Genomic DNA, 24,141 nt, shown 5'->3' with positions numbered 1-24,141 from the left:
GACCCCCTACCCCTTAAAGTTCACCTTGACACTGTGGGATTTAAATGTATCTGTATTTTAAAAGTGCACAATATTTATACTATCAATATGCTCACTGCACTTTTCAAGAAATGTTTTTCTATGCATTACTTTTATCCAGACTGGTCCCAAAATATGATTCATCCAGATCCAAAATATAGCAATCTATCCAGATTTAAGCAGTTTTTCCCCCAATAGCTATAATCCATGTCACTTTTAAAATTATTTCACAGAATTATTGTTCAGAAAATATTTCCAGACAGACTGATTGTAAGTTACTTATATGCTTGACAGCAATCAATCTGCTCTCCAACAACATGGAAATTCAAACACTTTAAATGAAAATCACACTGATACACTATTTTGTTACCTCTGCATTTGATGCTGTAAATCTTAATTTTTTCTATAAATTCTTCACCAGTTTTTCACAATTGACAGGGATAAACTTTTCTTCTTGTCATACTTATTCAGAAGCCAAGACACTGTACTATAAAATAACTCTATAGCACTCATCCAGCAGGTTTACACAGGAATATATTAAGGAAGCAATGTATTATTCACTGCTATACTTAAATCTTTTTTTACAAACCACTCTAACTTTTCTGTTTATACCGATGACAAAGCATTATGTCAGCTACTTCTAACACTCAGTAGGCTAGGATAAAACAAGAGCACTAAATCCTGATCTCAATAACCTTGCACACTATCTGCAAGGCTCTGAGAAATGAAGAATAATCTTGAAAATTCAGCTCACCTGGGTATCACATATAAAATAAAAACCACTTTTTCTCTTCTGTTTCAATTAATTGGTCATGCCATTCTACTTGTCACTAATCACTGGAGGCTTGAAGCGATAATTGGAGGTTGAAGTGGTGGAACCCATGTTTAGTCTCTAGAGCTAAGTTCCAGTTAACTTTTCTCCATCTCTTCCATCATGCAATATGACTGATGACTGAGGTTATGATGAACATCGTGGCGAAATCTAATATTCCTTACATTGAGGGTACAGCTCTAAAACAGTGTTCCCAGGCCAGACGCTAGTTAGTACACCGGACTGAACCTATTGGTAACTCTCTCAGAGGCTTCGGGATCAGCTAGTGAATAATCTTGCTACCTCTACTCGCCAGATAGTGACTGGAGGGAGTCCGAGTAGTGTATATGCGGGGAGCATTTGTCGAAGCCACGTTATGTCAAGGATCTGGGTATATTCTTACCATGTGTATGCCATATCCAAAAATTTCATTACTTCATACAGCATGTCCCACCCACTTTTTCTTACTATTGAATACACCATGAATTGTCAAACTAATAGAGCAAGCTTATCTGAGAAAAGATATAAAAAAACTCCAAACACTTCCTAATTCATTTCACAAATATACGTGGTCTCAATTCTAATCTCAACGATGTCCATTTCCACTTGCAGTCTGCCAAACCCCATGTACTTTTTCTGACAGAATCTCAGTTATCAGTTGATTCAACTACTGCTTATCTCAAATGCCCAAATTATTCGCTGTATGTTTCCTTTCGCCTGAAAGGTGGTACTTGTGCATATGTCCATTCTGATATTCCCTGTCAGAGACTTGGCAATTTGGAGTCTCCTCTCTTTGATATTCTCTGCTTAAAATATCTCTACCTCATTGTGTAAAATTCATCTGTTGTCTCTACTGTTCTCCAAACTCCACTAATCACTTGGAGCTCTTTGACTTCCTCTCTTTGCAACTTGACTTTCTCCAGTCCAACTTTTCTAACAGTGAGGTAATTTTCCTTGACGATTTTAATGTTCACAACTCCAGCTGGCTTCCATTTTCTAGTCACACCGACCCAGCTGGTCGAGATGCTGAGGCTTTTGCAATTACTAATGACCTTGCACAGAGTGTTCATTTACCTACAAGCAGGGCTTTTTTTGTGACGGTACGCAACGGTACAGAGTACCGGCACCTTTTTTAACAGCGTGTGACATGGCTGCACGCAGTGCATTTCAACCATGGTAGCTGTTTCCATCTATTAAGGAGATCACGAGGTGCCTCCGTAGCCATGTGGGAAGGAGCAGCAGTGCGTAGCACACGCTTCTTGATTTGACTGGGGTTCGAGCCTGTCACCACCAAATACGGAGGATGCAGAAAGGCCTTATGGCAATATGGCCTTAGTTGCTAATGCTCCCAAAAACCAAAATAACAAACAAACATGAGATCATGTGAGAATTGGCGGAGTCAGCACACGTCAATCACGGCCGTATCGCTAGCAGTCTGGAAGGGGTACCCGTTTCTGAATCTCGACCAAAACTTCATTATGAAATTATTTTTACTTATTTTTTTACTTTTTTTTACTTACTTATTTTTTATATACATGTATAATAAATTTATGCTTAATAAACTGTGTGTTAATAAAATTAATAGTCTAAATTCAGTATCCGGTTCAGTACAGCGTTTTGACTGCTAGCGATACGGCTGTGATTGACGGGTGCTGACTACGCCCAGTGTCACGTGATCTCCTTAACAGACGGAAGCAGCTGGCATGTCTGACACCCACTGCGTGCCAGCCGTGTCAGCACGGAATTTTTCCTGACAGCAAAGAATGAGTACCGGCACCTATTTTTTTTACAAAAAAAAGCACTGCCTACAAGAATACCGGACAATCCTAATCATACAGTCAACACGCTTGATCTTTTTCTCACAAACAACCCTTCTAAGTACACGGTCGAAGTGAGAGGTCCTTTAGGAACTTCAGATGACAACTTGGTGATTGTCTCTTTTCCAATGGAGCCTTTATCTCGTGGCTATTTCCAACCTCGGGTAGTTTGGCATTACAAGAATGCAAAATGGGATGACCTGCAAGATTTCTTTTCTTCTTTTCCTTGGTCGGATTACTGTTTCAAAACTTCTGATGTCAACGTTTGCTCAGATGATGTCAGTGAAATCAGAGTGTCACATCTTTGGTGACATTCCGATTTCTAGGCAAAATGATATATCTCTTTTGGGGGATTACCCTGACTTCTAATCTCTCTTGGCACAAGCATATTACAAATATTGCTTGCTCTGCATCTAAAAAACTGGTTTTCCTCTTTCGCTCTCGGCATTACTTTTCTTCCAAACAGCTGCTCACTCTAGAAATCGCAAATCTGCCATACCATGGAATATTGTTCCCTCATCTGGGGTGGTACCCCCAAACCTCTCTCAGGCCTCTTGATTCCATTCAGAAGAGGGCAGTTAGGTTAATTAAAGATTTATCTCTAATAAAGTCTCTCCACTCGCTCTCTCATAAACACTGTTTCTGCTGCATGCCTCTTCTATAGATATTTCCATGGGCACTGTTCTTCTGAATTGGCTTCTATAATTCCCACTCTCTCTCTTTCTAAACAGTCCGAACACGTGCCGCCACCAGCCAACATCCATTTACTGTCCAACTTCAAACTCACAGAACCAACTTTTCATCTTCATCGTTTATTCATTCAACTGCCGTTTTCTGGAACAACCTTCCTTCATACGTATTTCCTGAAAATTAGTCTACAGAAGTTCAAGTTCAATGTCAGCAAATATCTTCTTTCGTCTTCTAATCTGCAATCCAAGCACGGTACTAAGTACTATAGGTTCTAATACCTCTCGTGTTTGGGGTTTACATAAAAAAAAAAAAAAAAAATCAAAGATTTACGATGTTTTTGATAAATTCACATTTCAACATCAACACTGAACATCTGCTGCCAAAAATCACTAGGAATTTTGGTTCTGTTACAGGAACTACTACAGATCAGTAAGTCTTAAATTTTGTAATATAGCTATACATACACACAAAGATGCAGCATCTAATTATGCACGCCTCTATATTTGTGATCCGGTAAAATAAATTGACACCAAGACCATTTTCTGTGCTGGATTTAACTGGATACACTCCAACAACACACAAAATAGCTTTTTATTAGTCTGTTAATACCTTCAGATTTTATATGGAACAATTGTTGTATTTATGATAACACAGCGTAGTGGCTGAAAAGGCTGGTAAGAATTGAGTTATGGTGAAAAAATGCACCATAATAACACAATTCTCACCAACAAACTATTGGTAGGTATTTTTCCAACTCATTGTTGTCATTAAGCTGAAAACAAATACAGAACTTCAAAAAATCTGCATGTTTGCATATTTATCCAAGAGTGTAGTTGATTGTACAAGGGCGCGCACGCACGCACGCACACACACACACACACACACACACACACACACACACACACACACACACACACACACACACACACACCAGAGATAGATATTCTGGATTTATGCATGATTTCCATTAATAATTTAAGCACAAATTTCTTCCTGTTTTGCATATTTCCTGGACTACTATATGTCATTGTTACTATGTATTGCAATGTATAAAATCAGGTGCCTCCTTAGCCAGGTGGGCAGGAGCAGCAGTGCGTAGCACACACTTCTTGATTAGACTGGGGTTCAAGCCTGTGCCCACCAAATACGGAGGATGCAGAAAGGTCAGGGAATAACCACCGCATATCCACGGAGCAATATGGCCTTAGTTGCTAATGCTCCTAAAAACCAAATAACAAACAGTATAAAATCATTCATTTTGCAAGACATTCAATACCAGTTCACAGTATAGTACTTAATAACGATGTATTTAGTTTTTAAGGTGATTCAATCGAATTCAAAACTGAAATCATATTATATTATTTATACCTTATTAAAAAAACACAGGTAGCATTTGACCTTTGACCTTTATTTCTTAGGCAAGTACTTTATTCACTAGACCAATCTGGAAGTACAGGTTAGCATTTTGGCTTAATGTTGGTTACTGTTGTTCTGTGGAGATTATAGGGATGCTGGGACAAAAGTTGATGTAGAGCAGCTATCATCTTTTAAAGGTACACAAAGTGATACAGTTGTACATGTTGATACTAATGATATTAAAGGTAAGCGATCTGAGGATTTACTAAAAAGTGCAGGGCATAATTGAAAAAAAATCATGAGTCAAGATTGAAATTGAAAATGTCTGTAATTCTACCCAGACATGTTAGGAGGGAGTACAATAAGAACCCTGTGAATCAATTTAGCATTGAAGAGAATGTGCAATATTCGTGTAGGATTTTCCACTGCATGGTCTGTGCTTGTTAACAGCACAGATCGTTTTTGCAGGGATGGGATACACTTAAATAGAAGGGGTGCAAGGATATTTGCTGATGCTACTGAGGAAATGTAAGGTGGGATGGAAAGTTGCTAGTCTCGGGGAGGGGATATACAGACTAACAGGCTAGTTAGGGGGTCCTCATGGAAAAGGTGTTAATGTTAGAAGCATAGTGAATAAATCTGATGAATATGAAGTACTGTTAAGTTATCATATGTAGGCAGTGTGGGATATTAGAGACATGGTGTCTGAGACATAAGGGAGGCAGAATTTGAATATGGGGAGCACAATGTGCTCTCCACATCTGTGCAAGGCCAGTTGACATGGTGGCTAGTGCAATGTGGAGTCAGTTTGGTGTGACATAAGCACCAGGAAAACAAAAGTGAAACTGAGTGCTATAAGCCTAATGACTGTGATGAGTATAACAAGCAACAGTAGAGACAGTGTGGGCCAGTAAATCAGAATGTCTTATAATATTAGATTTTATTTTTCCAGATATTGACTAGAACTTTGGGATTGACCACTCACATAGCAGCATGAAGTTTATGAACTTATTGCATGATTTGTTTCCTACACCAGCATGTCACAATGCAACAAGAGAAAGCAATATGCCTGATCTGATTATCAGCAGCAACTCTTCATGTATTAAGAATTTGCAGATAAAAAAAAAAAATGCCACTGGGTAGTGATCCCAATGTATTGATGTCACTAACATCTAGGACAAAGGAAAAGGCTTCTGCTTACATAAGGGTAACTACAGCAGTCTCAGCATCAGCAAAAATAGAAGAGACCATCGCCAAATTGTGATCTGAGATTCATCCTGATGGTGTACTTTTGAAGGGTAGTTCATAAGAAATAGATCAAGAGTGTTGGATGTGTGGTTAGGATTTTTTGCAAAAGCCTCAGCAACTCAACCAGCTGGATCCATGTGATTAGAAAATGGAAACTGGATGGAGTTGTGACCATTAAAATCAGCCATGAAAAATTACCTCACTGTTAGGAAAATTGGAATGGAGAAAAGGAGTTATGTGATTAGCGGAGTTGGGAGAATAGAGGCAGAAGATGAATTTGAAAGAATGCGGTAGAGATTGTAAGCCAGAGAAGATTGAAACAAGGAAATTCAAAATTATTAAGTCTCTGATAGGGGATATCAGACCGGATGTATGCACAAGCACCACTGAGATGGTCAATTGTTCAGGTAAATGATAATTGTGATTCGTTCAGAAAAAAATAAGTAGGACTCTGCAGACTGCAGGTGAAAATGGTCACTGAGATTGGAAGTGAGACCATGTATACTTGTGAAATGACTGAGGAAGTTTTTGGGAGGTTTAATCTTTCTGCAGTTCAATTTGTTCTATTAGTTTGACTATTTATGATATATTCAGTAGTAAAGTAAAAGTAGAGGAGAGGGGAGACATGTATGAAGTAATGAAATTATGGTACACACAGTAAGAATATACCTTCTCCTTGACCTAATGTGATGTCAAAAATCATCACTGCATTCTATAGAAAGAGAAGATGAGTTATTTCAGATTTTTTTTTTTTAGTCAGTGCATCTAAACTAGTCTGTCAACTATACACTTTTACAGACATACTACATGATAAACCACATGAAGGAACACAAAATGGGCAAGTAGTCAATAGGGAAGGGGAGACAGAATGAGGAAACCTAATCAATGCATTCCGTACCACATTAGATTAAAAATGATTGGTACCATTAAAGGATTTATTTTTATAGCTTGCCCGATTTTTAGTTCTCGATCCTAAAATCATATTTGCATTTATCACATAGAATTACAGCTGGATGCCAAATTTCATGTAAAAATTTATATAATTACATTTAAGATAAGCATGATTATGAATATTTTACTTCTCAATACATAGTTATTTATAAATTTGTTAGCCAGGAAATTTATTTCATAACCCAAATAAAAAAAAAGTAGATTTCCTCTATAATTATGCTAAACACACCTTTAATTTAAATGTCAAATCCAAAATGGTGGGTGCCTACTATTTTAACCAGCTCCCTAACCTTCAGTTCATATAATACAGTGAATAATAAGTATAAAATCTGTTTAGACAACTCACTGGTCTATAAAAAAATAGATCTTTGAATTAAGTAGGTTTGGGTTATTTTATTATTTTTTATAATGAATAGTGAAATTAACAAAATTGTATGGCATTTTTATACTGTTTTGCTCTATAGAAATTTATATGTAGAAGTACCTAGAAATCTGTCACTGAATGAGTAAAAATCCAGTTCAGTTTAAAAGAAAATAAATATAGTAACATTAGTAAATCTAAAATAAATACAGTATTATTATAAATATTGGCAAAAGGAAGCAAGCTCACATAGCACCATTGGTCACTATTTTTTTTTTAGTACCAGCCAAAAAATAAAGTGACAGATGTTACTTTATTTTTTGGATCTGTCACTTTATTTTTTGGCTTCCCTCACTTCATTTCTTTGTAAGTACTTATCTAATCCCCTTTTTATATTTACGGAACTTCCAACCTCTACAAGAGGTAGAGGTTTTTCCCACTCAATCACTCTGACTAAAGGAAAATTTTTTTGAATCTATTGTGCAATTATCCCCCTCTCAATTTAAATTCAGTCCCCTTGTATTTCACATGACTAAGCATAAAAATTGCCTCAGCATTCAGTTTACTCAAACTTTTAAAGGTCTTAAACACCTTGATCAAAACACTGCAGTTTACAAAAGTTTATATGAATAACCCATATTTTTGTGCCTCTAATCATTGGTTTGTGCCTCTAACCAATTTTGTCACTCTATGTACCTTGCTTAATAATAATGGAATAATTACCTATCTCTAGTGGCAAATTTCTACATATCTTGTAGAAATCTGACAAAACTTGCCCTCAGTTCTCTTAACAGCCTGTCCACACTATTCAGAAATTTCATATTGGATTGTATAATTACTCTCAAATCCTTATCATTATCTACAATCTTGAGTTGGCAGTATATAAAGAAAAATTAATTCAATTATAAACTGATAAAACTAATAAAAACAATATAACATAAGGACATAAGTATGCACCACAATTATAATGTACATAAAGTTGAATAAAACACCGTAGCAACATTCATAATAACAAAATCTTACATCTTTAGCACTGGAACCTGACACTTCAATCCATGTCTTTGAAAAAAATGCACACGATCCCAACATGAATATAATATACAGAACAGCATGAACAGGATCTTCTACTATGTGAGCCAGGTTCTCTGGTGGTGATAAGTAGTAACAGAGTCCTCCCACTGGGTATGCACGAGCAGGACCAGCACCTCCAACATCCTAAACACAAAAAGTTTATTAATTATTCAAACCTACTTAAGTGTAGTTTTCAATATTATTTGAATGGCATCCAAGCTCATCATTTATATAGTGTATAGAAGTGTATGTGAGTAAGCCCAAAGTCAAGTTAAGCTTGACTTTGGGCCCTGACAGCTTCAATTTAAAAGGATTTCTAAAATCCTTTTAAATTTTAGATTTTAGAAATCCTTCAATCATTGATGGAATTAAAACCCAGACCTCTCCAAATAAGTGGCACATGACAGTGATTTCCTCTTCTTCACTATAATCTCCAGAAGTTTCTTCTTTCAAATGAGCAGAGACAATGCTGTCATCTGATAACATTTGAAACCTCTTGATCAGGGGGCATCTGATAAGTCATTTGTCAATGTCTTTTTCGTCACAATCCTTGAATCCAGGAATAGAGAAAATTTTAACAAATTCTTATTTTGGGAGTGAGTTCGGTTGAATATTTTCGCTACATGTTCCTGAATCAGCCTCTGGTCAGCATTTTTGCCATCCACGGGCAAGTGTTAGTTTAGAAACATCGTTCCATGCCTCAGCAATCATAAAAACCGATTACAAAATGTTAATTTTCATAAAACAAAATGATATGTTCAGAATCTTTGTCAGAAAGAAGCAAACGTCATAATAACCTTTTTCTGTAAAATCTTTTAAAAGGTTTATAATGCCTTGGTCTAAAGGCTGAATGAAAGAAGTCACGTTTGGTGAGAAAAATAAAACCTGAAAATTTGGATCAATGCTGCTAATGTCATTCTCACATGGATGGGAAATGTGCATTATCTAATAGAAGTAAAACTTTGCCAGTATTTTTTTTTTTGTTGTTGTTTATCTTTTTTTGACTTCAGGAATAAAAAAAAAATTATAAACCAGTCTCAGAAAACAGAAACATCCATCCAGGCATTTTTCTGATTTTAATACAAAACAGGAAAATTAGATTTATAAATGCTCTGTTTTTTTGACTGACCAATAATGAGCAATCTGTGCGTCCCAGTAGCATTTGCACACATAGCAACTGTAACACTCTTTTCTCATCTTAAAACCTGGTGCAAATTTCTCTTTTAGTGGCTAGGGTTTTTCCTCAGTAATGTTTTCAATAAGAAGCCAGTCTCATCAACATTATAAACGTTTCTCATAATTTGCTATAACTGAAGCAAACTTACTTTTAAAGGAATTCGCTGCCAATTAGCCTGCGGAAAGTTTCTCACCTTGATTATCTAGTTCACATATAGTGTCTCAATCTAAAGTTTTTTTAGCCTACACGTGCTTGTCTTAAAATCTACATTACCTCTTAATTTGATTAAAAATTTAATGCTTTTTCACACAAAGTTGGTCTAGACACTGGCTCACCCAAACTTCGCTTCTGAAGAAACCAAAGGCTGATGGCATACTCTCTAAAGCGGCATATTCAGGTTTCAACGTAACCTTTTTTTCTGCTAGATCCTCCTTCACTATCCATATTTGACAACAAATTCTGATATAGCATTGGAATTTTTCTTGATGCCGTAAGCTGTTGAAGTTACCACATTAAACTCTTTGGCAAGATTTCCTAAATTTTCATCTTTTCTAATTCTATTAATTTCCATTTTTTGTTGAAATCTTAAGACTATGCATTTTCTTTTTGTTGACATTTTACTGGAAAAAACTGAGAAAAATAATAAATCATACAGATTTGGGCCGATATTCTTACTGAATCTGGAGCTAAAATAAACATAATATGAAATGAAGAGAACAAAATATGTCATGGAAAATTGGGTTCATGGAAGCATATGACTAAACATCACTCACGGTTTCTGAGAAAACACATTAGTTCTAATCCAACATTTCCCTGATATATGACATAAAAAACAGACAAAAATACTCTTAACATAATAAATATGTCTCAAATACTACCATTAATAAAAAAAAATAACAAAATTAGGCTTTCAAATTATTCTGGATAACTGACATTCTGAATAACCGGCATTCTACTGTATTTTAAATATTGCAATTTTAACAGCATTTTCTTAGATTTTTCTTATCCAACTGTTCAAAAATCAATGTTTTGATCTCACTAGCTTTGTAAACTTAAGTAACAATAAAGAGCTTAATAACTATATATTTTTCAAAAATACTTACTGCCCAAACACCAAGTAGATTAACAAAGAAGTTCCCACTAAATTTCACAGCAAGCATCTGTTAAATATATATGCAAATTTAAATAAGAAATAAATAAAACAAGTATAAATTAATACTAATATAAAATAAATGCTTATCAAATTATTTAATCTGTTAAGAATTCAACAAGAATTATTAATCTGTAATTGTCTCATTCAAAATGCCAAAACATTGGCATATGAATTTATAGAAAATGTTCCATGTCAATTTAAATTTTTATACATGCATCTTGATATGGCCTGGAACAATCTCTAGAAGTATGTATGAAAAATAGTTAAGTCCCACCATTAGGAGATGATTACCAAAATGAATTAATGCATATGCTCCTCAGGTTCCAATCTGATTCTGAAACCCAAATATCAGGATAGTGATGATTACCTCATGTTCTAACTGATAAGTATGATCTTTAAAAGAGTTTGTTTATTATTTCTGAAGTTGCTCAATGTTTCCTGTGATTAAATCCATGAACTCTTCTGTTAACTCAGTTGTGTAAAGGAAAAGATATTTATTTTGATGGGCACTGGTGATATTCTGCTTATGTTACCCATTTATGGACAAATTCAATGGAAACATTTGGTGAAACATGAGCAGTTGCTCTTGACATCTCAAAGGGCTTTCGATCATGTTTGACATAAAGGTCTCCTAAACAAGCTTCCAGGTTTGCCAACTGTTTTTTGTAATTGGTTATCCAGTTTTCTCTCTGCCCACTCACTGAGGGTGATGGTAGATGGCTCTCTATCTTCTAACTTCTTCACTAATGCTGGTGTTCCCCCCCACACAAGGGTCAGTTCTTTCCCCTTATCTTTTCCATTTGTATATTAATGACCTTCGACTGATTGGAAATCCTATCCATAGTTTTGCTGATGATAGCACATTGCATTCCACTTTCCAGTTTGAGAAACCTCGCCCTGCTCAATCAGCTTCAACTTCTCGAATATTCACTACCAATTCCTTAAATGCAAAGACAACTTAGTTGATTTCAATCTTTCTAAAACTCAGTCTTGTCTTATATCTCGCAAAAAGGATTCTTCTGCTCCTATGCCTATCTTTGGTGACACTGATTTCTAGGCAAGATGATATATCTCTTTTGGGGATTACCCTGACTTCTAATCTCTCTTGGCACAAGCACATTGCAAATATTGCTTCCTCTGCATCTGAAAAAAAAAAAAAACTCTTTCGTTCTTACTTTTCTTCCAAACAGCTGTTCACTCTGTACAAATCGCAAATCTGCCCTACCATGGAATATTGTTCCCACATCTGGGACAGTGCCTCCAAAACCTCTCTCAGGCTTCTAGATTCCATTCAGAAGAGGGCAATTAGGTTAATTAATGACTCATCTCTAAGAGAATCTCTCCACTCTGTCTCATAGATGTTCTGTTTCTGCTGCATACCTTTTACTACAGATACTTCCATGGGCACTGTTCTTCTGAGTTGGCTTCTATAATTCCCGCTCTCCCTTTCAAAACAGTCCAAACATGTGCTGCCATCAGCCAATATCTATTTACTGTCCAACTTCAAACTCACAGAACCAACTTTTCATATTCCTCGTTTATTCATTCAACTGCTGTTTTCTGGAACAACCTTCCTTCATATGTATTTCCTGAAAATTAGTCTATAGAAGTTCAAGTCTAATGTCAACGGTACTAAGTACTATAGGTCTAGTACTATACCTCTCGTCGTGTTTGGGCTTTTCATAAAAAAAAAAAAAAGTGGCTAATGGTTATTAGGATTAGGTAATGTATCCGAATTACACTAGAAATAAATGAAAAATTACTTAGTCGTAAATTAAAAATTTAACAAGGACTACTGTAACTGCATTCCTAGCATTACTGCATAGACTGCTAATTCTAAATGATGTACACTTATCCCATACATAATCCATGCGACATCAGAAATTAAGACTAGCACTCCAAACAGTCACTTCAAGAGAATGCATAATTACAGGAATTAAGCCTAGCACCACAAACATATTTTTCATCAACTACATATATGAAAACCCAACAAATGGAGAGGTGAATCTGCTGCTCAACTATTACAGTAGTCAAGTACTAGACTACAATACTACACTACAGGGCAATGGGCTTCTCTACGGAGAGAAATACAGCTTATATGAAGGGAACAGGCTACTAGGTGAGTATTTTACCTAATGATGTGCCCATTTAAAAAAAAATGAAGTTCCAAAATAAATATCAGAATTACTGCTAATGAAAGTGTGTATACACATTTTTTTCAAAGACGACAACATGTAGACTGTACTTTCAGGATTGATTCAAGACCTGAAAACAATAAAAAACATGTCTGATTCTGAATGGTTATGGAGATAAAGATATTTGATGTTTAAAGAAAAAAATGACTAAGAAATTTAATGATAAAAAATAAAGAATAAGCAGACACATACCTAGTAAAATATTTATTTGTATTAGATACATGGATGCTTATTTTTATTAATATTTGACCACAGTCACTGTTCTGTAATCATTTAGAATTGGATTAGTGTGTATATGAATTTTTTCATTGTTTAAGTCCTGAAAGTATAGCTCACATGAAACACCCTGAGAGAGAGAGAGAGAGAGAGAGAGAAAATGGGGGAGTAAGAAATGAACACAATTGTGAAATACAGTCAGTCCTCGATTAACACGTTTACGCTACACGAATTCGATCATACACGATTTATAAATAGGGGAACGATATCTTATATAACACGAACTGAATTCGCTTATGCACGATCCGCCTTTGTGTTTACAAGAAATGGCAGTCGAACGCAGAATCACCCCAACCAAAGGCAACACGATAGGAATGAAGAGAAGCTTCTGAAAATGTATTTATGTTTTTTATATCAGTGAAAGGGAAACACATTTCACCATAATAACATAAAAACCAACATAATTCCAGCTATCGGTATAATCGCAAATGCAATTAGATCGAGTTTATTACCAGTTTATAACAGATTCCACTAGCAGAAACAAAACTGGAAATTGTTTTTATTGTTTTATGGTAGTAACCCCCAGAAATGTGCTTTAGTAAAATGTGGTGTTAATAGTGTATCTCTGCCTTTACGGTGTTGTTTATTCAGTTGCTAAACACAAACAGCTTTGTTTATGTGTATCAAGCTTGCCTCCTCGTTTTGTAATTGTGCTTTGTTCCCTAAAAATGAGTAAAATACTTAAAAGGTGTGAAAAGGAAGCGTCCTGGTGAAGATACTGCAGATTCAGAGAGAAAAAGAAATTGAAAAACAGAGGTGGACTGGGTCAAAAATTCTTACCTGGGAAAATTTGTAGTGGCCTCATACAAATGGTTTGTATTTTGTTTATGGCCAAAATCACACCGGCCTCTGGGGTTTCCCCGGTAAGGCTTATGGCCAGTCCGCCTCTGTCGATAGAGAAAAAATATGAAATTGTGAAACACTTTGAGCAAAATGAAAGACCATGTGATATTGCACATGCTACAGACCTAAATGAGGCAATGCCGAGAATTACAAAGAATGCGAAGAAAATAAAAACAAGTTTCATAGCAGGAACAACTCAAAGTGTAATTAAAATCCATTAGATTAAGACACAAAGAATTAGAGATGGAACGGCTGTCATCTGTTTGGATAGAAAATCAAACAAAAAACAAGTTTGCTTACAATAGAAGTAAAGGCATTAGCAATATTTTATTACGTAATAGTCGTAATAAAATGCGTAAGTATTTTATTACGATTATTTATTGTGTTTGGTAATGTTTTGGTTACAAATATGTGTTCAATCTTGAGTGGTCGGCACTTAACCCCATTTTTCCCATAGGGCTTGTTGTTTATATTGCACGATTTTGCATTGCACAAGGGTTTCTAGGAATGCAACTATCGTGCTATACGAGGACTGACTGTACAGATAGAAGAAAGTAAAAACTATAGCCAAAAGAAAAGAAAATACAATGCTTATGATCACTACAGGATTCAGCTAATAACAATAACTAATGGAACAAAAATGCAGCTGTTCAGTGTTGTTTATTGATGCAGAGCAGAAATATGTACATAAAAATGTGAAAGTGGACAAAAAGAAAACATGATAATTAAGTAATATAAAATACTTTACTTTGTTCGTTGATATTTCTTTGGGAAAGTCATAAATAAAATGGAACTCTCAATGTCTCAGTAAGTCCATAACCAACCACCAAAAAGAAATAAAAAAAAAAACAACATTAAAATCAAGAAAAAAACATTCAGAATGGTAGGAGACAGATACAATACTTTCTTTCATGGAGTAACAACACCAACAACCAATAAGAACTGTATCAAGCAAAATCAGTAACTAGCCATACAATGTGTCTGAGTTCAAGAACAAATCAGGATGTTACACAATCATTCCACTGGATATGTTAACTGCAATAACAAACTGGAGTGATGATTACAATAAACAGCATTTTTTTTCAAATTATTTGAATTCATCTTATTGGGGCTCATAAAAGTGGTAACATTATCTGTGATTACAAAATGCAATGTGCAGTATATTAAAAAAATAATAATAAATAAAAAAAATTGCAATCATCACAGTTGGTTTCACATTAGAAATGTCAGAAATCCACTCTGACAAAGCTTGGCTGGCAAAAACTAAGCTTCGTACTACATGGAGGTTTGTAACTCCCATTGGAAAGTATCAACAGAGAGTTGATATTTTTGTCCAAAATTACTACTGAGTTAATCAGAGCTATTTCAGAGAATGAACTCTAGACATAGTAGCACAATCAAAAGGGTTGTTTTGCTGCTAATCTTCTAGCAATACACAGTTCACTGCATAAATAAACATCAAATTACTACACTATTTGTTGCAGTTTGTCTGTGACAGCCTTTGTTAGTGGGACTACTACAATGAAAGATTTAAAATTAAATACTTACTTCTGATCTCTAATGTAAAAGTCCTCCATGGCAGAACTGAAATTGGTGCATACAGAAAAGTGAAATATTTCTGTAAAATTGTAATGCATTGTGTTTGCTCATGATAATTAACCCAGTTTTCCATTAATTAAATCTTAACTATGCAGCAGACTATACTTATAATAATCTTAGAATGCATAATACCATGTCTCTGGAGTTCATTAACAATCTACTACCTAGTAATTGCTAGGTGTCACTCAGCTAACTATTCCTATCATTGAATAAGAGTGCCACAACTCAACCTGTGTGTGTGATTCATATAAAATGTGTCTTGTCCAGCCTTCTAGATACAGAGAGCTTAACACCTTTTATACTAGTTATTAACATGTCCACTTGCATAAAATTGAAAACAAAGGATTTAAGATGTTGATTGCCTGAATTTGCTGTGATTTTGCATACACAACTGAAAGAATGACATTAAATGAACAAACTCCACTAGCACTTTAAACTAAAAAGAGGCAGGCTGGAGTTGCAGTATATTTGAACTATCTCAGCTGCAAAGTGACCAATTAATCTTCACTCAGTCCATGTAATTGAAAGTTGTTGATTTTATGCTAATTAGGTATCCATTCTCATTTACTGGAGAGCTCACCAAATTAAAATATAATAATAATAATTAAAACAACTTTATTTTTCACCCCAAACACCATAATAACAAAAAAACTTACCTGGGAAATAACGTACAAATTTGACACCAGCGCAGACTGAAGAATGATAGGAATATTTGATGTATAAAACAGTTTGATAGGATAAGAACTGTACTGTCCACGGTAACGAGCAGATTTAATAGGCAGATCAACTCTGAAACCCTATAAAGCATTAATGAAGATTAACAAGTATCTACAAAAAATGCTATGCCATTATACAATTACAGTTATCATAAAAACCATATCCATGAGAACATTTGTATGAGGGCTGTTCAAAAAAAGAATGATCACTTTTTCATACATACCTTTATTAATCATCCATATTTTGATGGTCCTTTTCAAAGTACTCCCCCATTTTATGAAATGCACTTAATTCAAAATTTCAGCCATTCTTTAAAAATATGGTAGAAGCTTTTTTTTTTTTTTTTTTTTTTTTGAACTTTCATTTGAGAATCACCTCCGACGTCTTTACAACTTCTTTTGACAATTCAACGTTCTCCATGCAGCTCCTACTTTAACTCTGGAAATAATAAAAATAATAATAAAAAAAAATTACAGGGTGCAAGGTCAGGACTATAGGGCAGATGAGGAAAAATGAGTACTTAGCCAGCATTCATTTGACACTAATGCTGGCTAAGCACTCGATAATAGTATGAGCAATATGAGGTCTCATTGTCTTGATGCAGTATCCTTCCACCTGCATGCAGTTGTGGTCATTTGCAATTGTAATAGAGGCATGCGATGCAAGAAAGCAAGCGTATGAGATTATGTAGCATCAGCAAAAAAAAATGAATCTATGACCCCTCAGGTTTGTAATCTGAGCAAGCGGAAGAATCCCATCAGAATTCAGTGTGCTGAACCCATTAAAGGCCTCAAAAATCAGATCACCTCGCATGTGTCTAGTCTCTAGCCACTGCGATTTGCAGAACTTAAGCCTTTCTTGATAAGAGGACCCCTTTGTACCCCTCACCAATCTTGTTGCTCTTCTCTTTACATGCTCAAGCAACTATACATCCTTTCTAAAATGAGGCCTCCAGACCTGTACGCAGTACTCAAGGCATGGCCCTATAACGCAATGGCCTTATACAAAGGGATAATCACCTCCTTTTCCCTACTATCAAAATCCCTGTATATCATTGACAATACCCCATGGTCTGCTCTGGCAGCCTGTCTGCATTGCTCAGAAAATTTCATATCTGACTGTACAAACTCCCAGATCTTTTTCATTTCCTACCATCCTAAATGTAGTACCACATAGTTGGTACATTTCTCTGGGGTTACTTTTATTCATATGCAGTATTTTGCATTTGTCAGTGTTACACTTCAGTTGCCACTTCTCAGCCCATCTGCACAACATTTCTAGATCCTGTTGCAGTAGCACACTGTCATTACTGTCATTAACAACCCTGACAACCTTTGTATCATCTGAAAACTTCGATATTAACCCTGATATACCTTCATCAATATCACTGATAAATATACAAAACAACAGTGGGCCCAACAGTGAACCCTGGGGACTCCCTTAATAACATTAGTCCACGAAGAGCATTTCCACTGATGGGAGAAGACTGCCTTATCCCAATCAATCACTCTTTTATCCATTGTACCAACTTACCCATAATACTATACTGCTCAAATTTGTACAGTAGCCTTCCCCATATGTGCAACAGTTTCAAAAGCTTTCCTGAAATCCAAGTACATGATATCAAAATTGTTTTTTACATCCAATTCCTTGCTAACCACATCATAGTATCCAATAAAATTTGTCAGCCAAGACTTTTCCTAAACAAACCATGCTGTGTCTGAATTATTACTGTATTATGTTTAACTTCAACAATTTCTTTATGTTTAACTTCAACAATTTCTCCTCCACTTTGCTCTCAGTTATTACAAAATCATTAAGCACCCTGTTACAGTTTGATAAACTTCTGGCATTTTATAACAACTTAACAACTCTTCACATAGATGCAAAATACTCATTCAGATTGTCAGCTACCTGAGCAGGACCATCAACAGTCAAACCACTGATTGAAGTGGACCAATCTGATTCATCCCCTTTCCTTCTAGAGTTTATATAACTAAAGTCCTTGCTGTTTTCTTAGCCGGTAACTTATTCCAGTAACTCACTGGCTAAAATAAAACTTCCTGCAATAATCCAGTCTATCTCCCCCCCCCTGTGTAACTTGAATTTATGGCCCCTAGTTATAGAATCTTTTATAACTTTGAAAATTTTGTCCTTATTCATTTTACTTATGCCTCTCAGAGCCTTAAACATCTCAATAAATTCTCCTCTAAGGCACCTAGTTTCCAAGCTCTGCAACCCACATATTCGAAGTATTTCCTCGTACGGACAACCTTTTGCCAATTTCACCAGGTGAGTTACTTGTCTTTGGATCCTTTCAAGAAACACAATATCTTTCTTTAGGTATGGTCTCCATACTTGAACACAATATTGAAAGTCTGGTCTAACAATAATCTTATATAATGAGATTATGGCATGCTTATCTCTACTAGCAAATGTTCAAAAATTCATCGATAGGACACCATGTGCCTTCCTTTCAACCTGTCTACAATGCTTGGAGAACTTCATGTCTGACTGTATCATAACACCCAACTCCCTTTCCTCCACTACTGGTATTAGTTCAAACACATCAAGTGTAGAAGTTATTTTGGGATTACTATTCGCCAGGTCTAAATCCTTACACTTTGCTGGATTAAAGCATAGCCGCCATTTTTCTGACCATCCCTGAAGTCTTATCTAGGTCACTCTGAAGAAGCGCTACTTGGCAGTGATCATTAACTAATCTACCAATCTTTACATCACCTGCAAATTTAGACATCATGCCTTCGATCCCTTCATTGATGTCATTTATGAAAATCAAAAACAAGTGGTTCCAATACTGATCCTTGGGGAACCACACTTCTTACATCAAACCAATCTGAGGAATAACCTTTATCACAACCCTCTGCCTCCTGCCCTGAAGCCATCCTGCTATTCATCTAAGGATTTTCCCTGATTCCAATCTGTTCCAGCTTATAAAGTAACCGCTCATGTGGGATTGAGTTAAATGCTTTGCAGAAATCCAAATAAACAATGTCGAAATCATTCTCTAAATCCAGCTCGTGAGTGACCCTGTCAAAATAGCTAACCAAATTTGTTAAACATTGTTTTTCCTTCAGAATTCCATTTCTATTTAAATGATCCTGAATTCCATCCTTGATCATTGCCTCCTTGATCAATTTAGACCGACTGGTTGGTAATTTGCTCTCATAACACTGGTCAACACCAAAAATGTTTCTGGCTTGAAAACAGTCAATTCTTAATTTCAGCACAAGTAAAAAATATAAAATATAGCACAAATATAACATTTAAAACTCTTAACTAGCTCTTGGTTCCACGATATAGCCCCTCTTATGATTTAGGGGAATATTGGTGAATACTAGGGAATTTTGGAGTCTAGAGAATAGATAGGTTGGGAACACTGAAACAGGAACCAATACACCATTTTTTTTTTTTTTTTTTTTTTTTATTTCTGTGCATCACTTACCTTGCAAAGTAATGTTCATTTCTTTCATTTTTTTTTTTTTTTTTTTTTCCAGGTTTATGGAGTGAAATCACATAAAAAGCCAGGATGCCATGTAAATGTGTTAACAGTGTTGACAATTTTTGTCATGTGTGTGGTGATGTGACATTTTCCACTCAGAAACACCAATTGACTCCACTTGTAAAGATTGACTGTAAGGTAGGGGATAAAGACAAACCCTGGGAATCTCATATTTGCTGCAACACATGCTGTAAATCTCTGTGTGGATGGTTGAATAACAAAGGACGTTCAATGCCTTTTGCCATCCCAATGATTTGGAGGGAGCCTTCAAATCATGTAATCAACTTATTTCTGCATGGCATGTCAAAAAAAAAAAAAAGGAAGTGGACTGTGGAATACCCCAACATCCCATCAGCTATCCAACCAGTGGCACACGGGGATGGTCTGCCTGTACCCTCCAGAAGAGTACACTTCGGAGTCTGATGAAGATGGGGACAGTGTGAGGAATGATGGTCACAACCTGGGCCTTCAACATCACAGGATCCTGATTTTGTGCTAGAACCAGAGTCGCCGAGTGAGTCACACAGAATCACTCAAGGTGAACTAAGTGATCTAATTCGAGACCTAGATCTATTGAAAGATAAAGCAGAGCTTCTGGGATCAAGGCTCCAACAGTGGAATCTTCTGCAGCAAAATGTCAAGGTGTCCATGTACAGGAGCAGGCAGAATGCTTTGACTCCATATTTTAAAAGTGAAAACAACCTTGTTTTCACTTTTTTGTTTTCCTTGTTTTCAAACTTGTTTTCCTGCTGTGATGTCAATGGTTTGATGACAGCTTTGAATGTGGAGCACAATCCACAGGACTGGAGTCTATTCATAGACTCATCAAAGCAAAGTTTAAAAGCTGTTTTGCTCCACAATGCAATGCTATTCCTTCAATTCCTCTAGGCCATGCTGTCCACATGAAGGAGACATATGAGAATATGAAATTAATTCTGGAAGCAATGAAGTACAAAGACCACCAATGGCAGATCTGTGTAGACCCAAAGGTGATTGCAATACTGCTGGGCATGTAGTTGGGATACATAAAGTACTGCTGTTTCCTGTGTGAGTGGGACAGTCGGGCTAGGTCCTCACACTACAAGAGAAAAGTCTGGCCTCTAAGGGAAAATCTGTGCCTCTGGGTCAAAAAAAAAAAAAAAAAAAAAAGTCCAGCACAATCCTCTGGTTGATAGAAGCAAAATTCTTCTGCCCCCTTTACACATCAAACTGGTACTCATGAAGAACTTAAGGGGATGAACCAGGACGGAGAAGCTTTCAAGTACCCGAGAGGACAATTTCCACTGTTGAGTGATGCTAAGGTTACAGAAGCAATCTTTCTTGGTCCGCAAATTCGTGAACTTGAAAGGATAAAAACTTTGAGCGAGTTCTCCAGGGTAATGAGAATGCAGCTTGGGAATCCTTTAAAAGTGTTGTGCATGACTTCCTGGGAAACCAAAGAGCTGGAAACTATGTTGAGACTGAACAACCCTTCTAGAAAGGTATCATCAATTAGGCTGCAACATGTCACTGAAAATCCACTTTCTCGACTCTCATCTGGACCTCTTCCCTGACAACTGTGGTGCAGTGAGTGATGAGCACGGCGAGCAATTCCACCAAGACATTTCAGCAATGGAAAGAAGATATCAGGGTAGGTGGAATGCTTCTATGCTTGCTGACTACTGTTGGACAGTAACAAGAGATGCTCTGGCAGTGGAATAAAAGCGAAAAGAAGGCGCTGTCGTGAATAGGTCACATTTTGAGAAAGTACTTTCGGTTCCTGTGCAGTTTTCTAGTGTTCTTGTTTTTTTCATGTTTTAATTAAAAACAACTGTATCAAAAGGAAATATAAATATGAGATTGTTTTAATATTACTTTTCACTCTGACTACTGCTGAAATTACTATATTCTTAGACAATAGCAAAAGTACTGTATCTCAAAAACTAGAGCTAATAAAAAATTTCTGAAGTCATATTCATTTTCCTCGACTCAAAATTAGTAGAGTTTGCCTATTTTAAGAAAGGAAACAAATTCAAAGAATTTTTTTGTTGAACAGTGTAATTAGTCTCAATGGTTCAATGCAATCCCTTGCTGCCTCCCTTAAGGTTATAGGGTATATGCCATCAACCCCAGGAGCCTAACTGGCCTGTAGGCATGAAAGCTTTTTTATTAGATAATCATGTGAAATTTCAATATCATTAATTACATATTTTTCAACTTCACTCCCATAATTTCTTTGACATAAAAGGTTTTTCTTCTTTAAATATAGATGCGAAGTAACCGTTGAGTTCATCTGCAACATCAGCTGGGGCATTTAATACTATCACAAGTTCATTTCATAAGGGTCCGATCTGGTTTGTCCTTCTCTTCTTTGCATTTATATATGTGAATAATTCCTTATCCCCACTCTTTGTTCTTTGCCAACGATTTCTCATAAACTGCTTTTGTCAACCTAATCTTTTTTTTGTGGCACTATTACAGATCACTCCATAGCTGTTATCGGCTTTAGTACTTTTTATTGCTCTGTAACTTTCCAAAAAGTTAGTTTGGAGTGGATGCTGTTTTAATGCTGCTGCTGGAATATACTGAATTAAATCTTTTATCTCGCATCTATTTCTAAACAAGCCTCTGAAATTTCACTGTATCAAGTTCTACATTACTTGGGTTTGGAATTTGTTGCTTGATCCAATTGTTTCTTCAAGAAAATGAACTTGCAATCATCTTGTTTTTGTTTGTCTTTCTTTAAGAAGGCAGGATGGCCATCATCCATATCACTTTTTGTGTGGAACATTGACATCAACATCACTCATATCAATCCGATCATCTACTTCCATACTGGTGGAGTCATTATGTCATTTGTCAAAGTATAAACTTATGTAGCCCCCTGGGCTTCCGCTCATATGCTACTCCATGCTCTGCTGTGATTTTACAGACCCTTGTGTTGGTTAGTAATTATCACAACAACCAGTAAATCTTTGACTGATAACAAAAGATTAATTAGAACAATCTTTAGCCTCGTTGCGGGGACAGCATCTCCATTCCCACCAATCTAACAAACCCAAGTCTGACATGCAGTCAGATAACTTAAACTTACTCATAACAATACAAGATCAGAGCCACACCAGACCCAGAGCCACCAACCCACAATCATAGCTTGAACATACAAATCAGCAGTTTCTGCAGAGCATCAGCAGAAGGGGCCAAACTGAATATGGTCATCAACCAACAGCAGATGTCATCCTCGCTGACCCACCAAGGCCACCCAACTAATCACCAAAGTCCGTCCTCCTCTTGAGGATGTCAACCGTGCACACAGTCTGGGAAAATCTTATCAACAGCCACATAGGCCGACAGAGACTTCCTCTGCCAACAGTTAACACACTTTGGCATCCCAGTTTTTGTTGTACAGTTCTTGTACACATGGTCCTGTCCAGCACAATGCCCACAGAATCTCTGCTTTGCCACATGGCCAAACACCATACATTTGTAACACATTGGGCCAGGGTCAGCAAGTCCCGAACCCAATTCGAGCTCCAATCAACAAAAATTCTTGAGCAATTCAAAAGCATTCTTCTGACTCGTCCAGATACTTCCAGCACATATTTTACACCAGAAAAACTTCTTGCTTTATTCTTAGAACTTTCACTTGAGAAGAAACCTGGTCTCTAGTAAGTCCACCATCTGCCAAATTTCTTCTCCAAAGCTCCTCCATAAAATTATCTGTGGTGACTTCAGAGCTTACATCAAAGACTACAAGCCAAGGATTCCACTGGAGAGTCCTCTCAATCTCCTGGCCCCATTTCTTGTACTTGCAACCCAGTCCTTGATCTTCCTTATATCACCTTCAGATGCTGCCTCAACAGCCACATGCCTATTCCTAATAGGACATACAGCGATTACCCTCACAGTTGGAAAAACTGGGGCAATACCATCCATCTTGACCTGGTCTCTAGCCTGGAATCTCTCCATACTAGTCTTCAGGATTGTCTTTGTCTTAAGTTTATCTTGGTCTGGAAGTCGCACAGATTCAGCATAGGTTCTTGCTGTTGACTCGCTCATCCATTATCACTTCAAGCTTTGCCTTTAGTGAAATATTTTCAACCATTTGTTTCTGAACCACCTCCGACATCCTATCCCAATGTCATATCGATCTATATCACTTGAGGACACATCGTGCAGTGTTGCCACACTTTTTTCTCTGTATTTAATTGAGTTCTCTAAAATCTTCTAGGTTGAGATCATCAGTACTCTTTTGCAAACCAGGGCTGGTGGCAGAGGGCCCAGGACTCTTCCTGGTTCCCCCATCTTTCTTCTTTTAGAGGTTCAAAATCTTCCTCTTCAGATGATTCCACCTCT

The 24,141-nt window shown here is 36.4% G+C and overlaps 1 protein-coding gene across 1 annotated transcript in view; it reads right to left on the bottom strand.

The window, feature by feature from the left end:
- Window positions 1-24,141, bottom strand: part of Sec61alpha (SEC61 translocon subunit alpha) — a 113,946-nt gene that overhangs the window by 7,465 nt on the left and 82,340 nt on the right. Inside the window, exons 8-10 of the mRNA XM_090374461.1 lie at window positions 16,223-16,363; window positions 10,604-10,660; window positions 8,276-8,467 (exon numbers count right to left, since the gene is read on the bottom strand). Of these exons, the coding sequence (XP_090230587.1) occupies window positions 8,276-8,467; window positions 10,604-10,660; window positions 16,223-16,363 (390 nt within the window). The remainder of the gene's footprint in view (window positions 1-8,275; window positions 8,468-10,603; window positions 10,661-16,222; window positions 16,364-24,141) is intronic.

The sequence above is a fragment of the Mastigoproctus giganteus genome, chromosome 5 (assembly GCF_048544385.1).
Source record: "Mastigoproctus giganteus isolate SK-2022 chromosome 5, ASM4854438v1, whole genome shotgun sequence".
Taxonomy (NCBI): Eukaryota; Metazoa; Arthropoda; class Arachnida; order Uropygi; family Thelyphonidae; genus Mastigoproctus; species Mastigoproctus giganteus.
This window is presented reverse-complemented; position numbering and strand designations above follow the sequence as displayed.